The following is a 7,500-nucleotide window of genomic DNA, read 5'->3' on the forward strand; positions in this document are numbered from 1 at the left end:
AGAGAGATGTCAGGAAACAAAGCATAGAGACAAACAATATGATAAAGCAAACGCCCTTGGAGTGAACACGAGACAACCATACCAACACACATTCTTTCTCTCTCTCCCTCTCCCAACAGCTCTCTCCATCTCTCTTTCACACTTTTCTCTCTTTCCCCCTCTCTCATTCGTTCACTGCTAATGCCTTGGGTTTGTTCCCACTGGATGACAATGTGGAGAGAAAGAGAGAGAGAGAGAGAGAGAGAGAGGGAGAGAGAGAGAAAGAGAGAGAGAGAGAGAGAGAGAGAGAGAGAGAGAGAGAGAGAGAGAGAGAGAGAGAGAGAGAGGGAGTGAGGGGGTTTTGTGCAATGCGCCTGTAATATTTTGACCCAGATTTTTTGCTGCAATACTTCCTTGAATGTTCACAGCGTATGAATCACGCAGCTTTATGACTGTCCTTTTGAAAATGCCAGATTATAACCAACACCCCCCGTCTTAAGGGTTTATTATGGGGGAAATACAGGTCAGAGTACATGGCCTCATAGGAGGTGGGAGATAGGGAGATAGAGAGAAGATAACACAGAAATTCTAATTATGAGGAAAATGCCGGCAAAATGACCTGGAATGATTGTGTGTGTGCGTTCATCAAATCATTTGAACAGAAAACACTAACAAAGCAGGCTACAGAGTAGAAAAGAACAGCTCTACAAGTCAACCTTTCTTATTTTAAAATAGATGACAGGAATATCTCAATCTTATTCTCCCTTTCTTTCTCTCTCTACCTCTATCACTCTATCAAGTGATATATCTATCCATACCAATGGAAATGCTATTCAGAAACTTTCTCTTCTCCAAACCTACAGGATCTAAGCAGGGGACATCAACACAACATCTTAACTCTCACTGACAGCTTCAACCACTGCACACAGCATCTAACCACTTTGATGTTCCATGAGTTTGGGTCCAAGCAGATATGGCACTACAGTTTAAATTCTATCTGACAGCAACCTCAGAGAGAAGCAAACACACACACACACACACACACACACACACACACAAGCACACACACACACACACACACACACACACACACACACACACACACACACACACACACACACACACACATGTGCTTCACCTCACTGTGTGTTCACTGTGCGCTGAGTGTGTTTCACTAATTCACGGATTGGGATAAATGCAGAGACCAAATTTCACGGGATCCACGGGATCAAAAGAGTATATATACTTATACTTATACTATATACACACACACACACACACACACACCGTGAGCACAGGGAAAGGGGATTATGGGCGCCTTTACCGTTGCAGAACTGCAGCAGGGAGGAGGTGTCATAGAGGCTGCTGTAGCTGGAAAAGCCGTCCTCCATTCTGGAGCTCTGCTCTCCTTCTCCCCCGCTTCCTCCACCTCCTGCTGCTCCTGCTCCGGCTGCTGCCTCCGCTCCTCGGTGCCTCTACTCCTCCTCCCTGACTCCGCTCTGTCTCGCTCTCCTCTGCCGGCTCCCCGTTAGTCTCTGTGGCCCTCCGCCGCGTCCCTCTCCCCATTCAACATCCACTTCTTCAGGGTCAGCCTGCCGGTGTCAGTTACCATGGCAACCCATTCACTCCGATTATGTCATGTGAACTCTCTCTTTCGCTTGTTCACGCTCTCGCACTCTTGCTTTCTTCTCTCTCTCTCTCTCTTTCGGTCTCTCAACCTCTCTGTTGTCCCTTTGACTGGAGTGACACGCAAATAATTCTCCTCTCCAGAAGAAGAGAGGGATTAAAGAAAGTGAAGAATGGAGGAATCCGTGACCCAAAGTGAAAGAGGAGGGTAGGTAGGCAACTTCAGTCTGCTCTTTCTCCTCTCCGGTCTTCTTCTCTTCTTCTCGGTCTGCTTCTGTCCTCCTTCACTTTCTCTTCTCTGATCCTCCCGTATGTGACCTCAGAGGCAGCTTTGCCGAGTTAAACCTTGCACTGATCTCCACAGGAAAAACAGCTTTGAACAGCTTCACCTCACTGACAGGAGCTGCCAGCGACTCACAGTGTGAGTGTGCGTGCGTGTGTGCGTGCGTGTGTTTGTGTGTGTATGAGAGAACGTGCAGGAGGATCTGTATATGTGTGTGCCTACGTAGATGTGTTCGAGCCTGCGCGTGCGAGTGTTTGTGCAATGCCTCGCACAGTCAAGGGACAGCAGCCTCCCAGGTCCCGCCCCAGCCAGAGGGTGTTAACCAATCAGAGCAAACGGGGGGTTGGGCTTCTTTCAAAAACACTGTTCTCTCCCTGCCCTACAGCTGAGGGAGAGAGGGAAGAGAGAGAAGACAGAAACGAGAGAGAGAGAGAGAAGGGAAAGGAGAGGGAAACCAGACAGCCTTGCTCTCAAAGAAAAGAACGACTGAAGAAACACAGACAGAATGAAAAACTGAAGGAAGAAAATAAGGAAGGAGAGGAAAGAAAGTAAGACGCACACAATGGAACCCCTTCAATGATGCTGACACAAGTGTGCTTACGTACATCTTCATGATGGTAAAGTCAATTCTCAAGCCACTGTAATCTCACACTTTTAAGGACTACTGTCCAAATATAGCTGCTCGTAGTATGTCCGCAGTGTGTTTCATCATTGTAAAGGGAGAAGGCAGCACTGGAGCCAGAGGTGTGGTGGACGGTCAACGGGGACTTTTGACTGAGAATCAGCCCTCTAACACAAACCAGACCTGCGATGAAATCATCGCATGGGGCCTTGCCATCAAACTCAATAGACTCCTCGGCCCAGACAGGGGGGTAAGGGGCTGGGAGGATGGGGAGGGAGGGTGGGATACTTTGGGACTTTTGCGGCCCGCGCTCTGCCTGAGACAAAACAAGTGACGTCACGTTTCTCTCTTTATTCCACAAAGCAAAACAAGGCGGCGCTGGCAGCGTCTCGGAGACAAAACGCGCTCTCTTCTTCTTCCAGGCTTATCTGTCTTAAAGCAGCCAGCTTAGAGAGAGCGGAATCATCAGAGGATAGACAGAGGGGGGAGAAAATTGGAGAGAGAGGGAGGGAAAGAGAGAAAGAGGGAGAGAGAGAAGGAGAGAGAGGGAGGGAGAGAGAGAGAGAGGGAGGGAGGGAGAAAGTGATGGGAGAGAATGTGATAGCAGACAGGGAAAGCTAAGGGGGGGGAATCAGAGAGAGAGAAAGAGAGAGAGAGAGAGGGAACCAGAAATGAAAAGAGAGACAGCGTCTTGGATTTGACTGGGAGTCCGCTTTAGCCAGGGCACAGGGGAAAACCTCTCTCAATTATTCATGCGTCTGGATGGGGGGGTTTGCATAAAGTTGGCTGTGGCCTATATTCACATCTGAGCTGCTGCTCTAACAAATGCCAACCACCCCCCCCACCACACACACACACACACACACACACACACACACACACACACACACACACACACACACACACACACACACACACACACATATGTATGCCACATCTTTGATGCAAGCAATCATGCCAACAGCCCAACCAAACATCTGATCATCCTCACTCCACGTTGCTTCAGACCAGACTCAGCATTGCATTGAAGGGAGACCCTCTCATCTGCCTCTCTCTCCCACATCATTACATCCCCCAATACACTCCAGGCAGCTAAGCCTGCTACCACAGGCTGCCAAAATGTGCAGGTTGATGCAACAGACAGCATCTCTCTCTCTCTCTCTCTCTCTCTCTCTCTCTCTCTCTCTCTCTCTCTCTCTCTCTTCCATCTCTTTCTCCTTCCCTCTCTCTCTCTCTCTCTCTCTCTCAATCTGAGGGTAAGTCTCTGTGCTCCTGTGCATTACACGACACTGAGCTAGCCTGCTAAGCCTCATATGTAATAGAGGTCAATAGGAGGAAGCAGACTGACTTGATTCCTTATTGTGCTGATTTCCATGGACTCTCTCCAGACATTGACCGTACCGCAAGATGGTGAACCTTATTCCTTGTTCCTTATTCCCCTCCGCAAATCCTTCTACCTGCAGATTCACCTCTGTTTAGATCAATAAATACTGTATGTTACCCTCTCTAAGGTCAGTTAGAGATGGTAGGCCTTGCTACCTTCTGTCAATCCTTCTGTCTGCTCTATCACCTCTGTTTCAACTTTACTCAAACCTGTGTTTCAATCCTACTCTCAAAATATGGCAATCTCTCTCAGGGTCTTTTAGCTCTGTTTTCACAGCACAGATGAATGGATGATATCATGATATGTGCTGCTGGGTTTGTTTTCAAAAAAACTGTGGTGGTGGGGGGGGGGGAGGGATCCGCATGACGTATTTTGGCTTTAATCTTCGTTATGAGTGGCACTGGTGCTCGGGGTCGGGCCTGAATGCTAGTGCGCTCCGTCGGATGGACGAACGGGGGAGAACCCACCAGAGTGGCAGGGAGAGATTAAAGAGAGCGCCCTAACCCCCCCTTTCTGTCTGCAGCGGGAGATTGGCACTCCAGATTAGACTGAACAGAGGGGAGACGGAGGAGAAAATAGACAGAGAGAGAGAGAGAATGAAGGAGAGAGGGAGAGATACTTAGAGAGAATGAGTGAGAGAGAGAGAGAGAGAGAGAGAGAGAGAGAGAGAGAGGGCATGGAAGGTAAAGTGAGGCATTGGCAGAATACAGAGAGAGCGAGAGGGAGGAAGAGAGGGCGAGAGAGGCAGGGAGGGAGGGGGAGAGAGAGAGATAGAGAGAGAGAGAAAGAGAGAGGGAGAGAGGGGGAGTGGGGGAAGGGTATTTTGGGGTTTATCGGCTCAGCGTGTGGCTGGGGATCCCCTGGTGGCAGCTGGACAGCCCTGCGCTCTGCTATTGTTCTCTGCCCTACACCACTACACTGGCTGTGCTCTGCTGCACACACACACACACACACACACACACACACACACAAATACACACCAGCACACAGCACACACACAAGGTGACACATTTGGAAATGCTCAAATAAACATGAGCAAAAAAAGTAAACACAAATAGGACAAGGCAGATAAACATCCTGAAATACCAACACACATATGGACGCACATATTGACTCACATTATTTCCACAGAAATGATAAATCCAGACACACAGACATAGACAGAGGTGCACACAAATACACATGCGTGCACAAACACACACACACACACACACACACACACACACATACACACATACATACACAGAGACACACACACACAGGTGAGCATACGTCGCAGAAGCCCATGTCCATACATACAAACACACTCAATACCACCACACATACTCACACACACTCCTTCACATCTACACACATACCTTGAAGAGTTTAGGCCCATTCACACCAAGAACGATAACGATAATGATAACTATAATATCTTAAACTAGATGTACCGCAGAGCGGTACAAAATATGACCGTCGCTCAATCCAGCACAATTTTTCCACAAAAATAAATCACGCTGAAAGGCCTATATGATTCTAACTGTGTCACTAAATTGCATTATCCACACTCAGTTCTCACTGGTATCTGCTAGACAACAAGTACCAAAACATGATTAGTTCATAGATTTCACATGTAAAATTCATTTTATACAACCCCACCCCCATCTTGCCTGTTCATAATTCTGAGCAATTCTTGAATTGTGTGCATGTGTGCGTGTACACGTTTATGTTTATGTGTGTGGGTGTGTGTGTGTGTGTGTGTGCGTGCTTGTGTGTTTGCCTGCGTATGTGTGTTTGTGCATGTGCATGCATGCGTACATATGTCTACTGTGTGAGTATGTGTCATACGTATGATTACTGTAAATTTATGTGGGTGGGTGTGTATCTGTTTATGCACATGTGTGCACATGGAATGGGTTAACATGACCCCTGGAGGCAAACATACGGAAAAAATTGGTCATCTTAGGCCCTACGGTTCTTAAGATATTCACAGAAAACTGTGTCTGCCCTACCCTGCTTTCGGGGGGTCCAGTACAGCGGGGGGGCTACAGATCGCGATGGTTCCATGCTATCCATGTGGGGTTACATGCCCACCAAGTTTCGTGTACCACGGTCTTTCAGTGTCCTGGGAATCGTTGTTGGTGTACAGTCACTAAATGTACACATACATTATTTTATTGTAAGGCCCCCCATGAACGAAAGTTCACAAAACTTGGCATGCATTCGGAGGGTGTCATAATGATCCTACACTTTCAATTTCATGCAGTTTTGACCATGTCAGCCAGAGATATTGTGATGAAAACACCTAATTTTTTGCTTTTTAATTTTTAACTAGGTGGCGCTATACATGAAATAAGTGGTAATGGGATGGGTTGACATGCCCCCTTAAGACCAACATACAAAAAAAAAATGGTCCTCCTAAACCCTACGGTTCTCAAGATATTCACAGAAAACTGTGTCTGCCCTACCCTCCTTTCGGGGGGTGCAGTCCAGCGGGGGGGCTACAGATCAAAACGAAAAACGATGGTTCCATGCTATCCATATGGGGTTACATGCCCACCAAGTTTCGTCTACCCCGGTCTTTCAGTGTCCCGGGAATCCTTGACGGAAATTTGGACATGCGAAAAAAATAAATAAATAAAGAAAAAAAAAAAATCTGACTAAACCTATATGACCGCCGCTTCGCTGCGCGGCGGTCATAATAATAACTAAATATCGTTCTCGTTAATATGAATGACGACGTTCACACATAAACTATAACGATAACGAAATGAAGAACGATATCGTTGGGGATCACTGTCAGAGCGATTTTCAGAACGATAAAAGGCTAATAGCCAATCATAACCCATCAAATTTTAACCGTCACATTCATTAACACAAGGTCAAGGAGAGACTTTGTTTATCGTTGTTCATTGTGAACGATTTTATCGTTATGGTTATATTTATCGTTACCGTTATCGTTCTTGTTGTGAATAGGCCTTTTCACTCCCGTGGGAGACTGTACATGCTTCAAGATGCAATCGCAGGGATATCCCACTGCCTTCAGAAATACCCTCACTGAAGCTGCATGCTGTTGTTGATGATGCACACAAAACCTCCATTCTCTTGCAGGCCATATTAGGAGGCGCCATAATGGGTCAAGATTAAGCACAATCAAAAGTAAGTAGAGTTATTTCAGCCAAAGAGGATTAATAATCTGCCCACCATGCACCATCTGCCTCGGAGGAATGCACACATTTGGGGGGGGGGGGGGGGGGGGTTCATCCACCCCGGCCCCGTCACCCCATCTTTGGCTGCCTGAAGACAGGTCACAACCTTTGGGTGTATGTACATGCTCCTACGCATTAAAACAGACATGCAACTACGATTAAATTCAGCTTTTAAAGCTTTCAGCTTCTCAACATGCTTTCTCATGTTGAGAATTGCATTTCTGAACTGGTTTTCCTTCCCTGAAGCACATTCTCTGTTTGTTTCCACTAATTTATTCAGTGGCGTTGCGTCCAGATAAGAAATGTCAGCGAGGATGAGAAGGTTATCAGGAGGAAACAGTTCATCTGGCTGCTGACTGTAGAATTGTTTTTTTCCGCTTTTCTTCCTGCAAGAGGAAATCTAGTGAGTGTAATG

The 7,500-nt window shown here is 46.9% G+C and overlaps 1 protein-coding gene across 13 annotated transcripts in view; it reads right to left on the reverse strand.

The window, feature by feature from the left end:
* The window catches only part of eml1 (EMAP like 1), a 59,878-nt gene that overhangs the window by 40,055 nt on the left and 12,323 nt on the right, over positions 1-7,500 (reverse strand). For 4 of the 13 annotated variants that reach the window (XM_076300563.1, XM_076300561.1, XM_076300560.1 and 1 more), the window contains exon 1: positions 1,304-2,213. The exons of 1 other annotated variant lie outside the window; for it this stretch is intronic. In XM_076300563.1, the coding sequence (XP_076156678.1) occupies positions 1,304-1,370 (67 nt within the window). In that variant the 5' untranslated portion in view covers positions 1,371-2,213. Of the gene's footprint in view, positions 1-1,303; positions 2,215-7,500 lie in introns of those variants that run through there. 8 more of the 13 variants (XM_076300571.1, XM_076300566.1, XM_076300564.1 and 5 more) reach the window with 3 other exon arrangements.

The sequence above is a fragment of the Alosa pseudoharengus genome, unplaced genomic scaffold, assembly GCF_046254945.1.
Source record: "Alosa pseudoharengus isolate Yale_2024_CS ecotype anadromous, Long Island Sound unplaced genomic scaffold, YU_APseudo_1.1 YU_APseudo_1.1_scf_22, whole genome shotgun sequence".
In the NCBI taxonomy this organism is placed as follows: Eukaryota; Metazoa; Chordata; class Actinopteri; order Clupeiformes; family Clupeidae; genus Alosa; species Alosa pseudoharengus.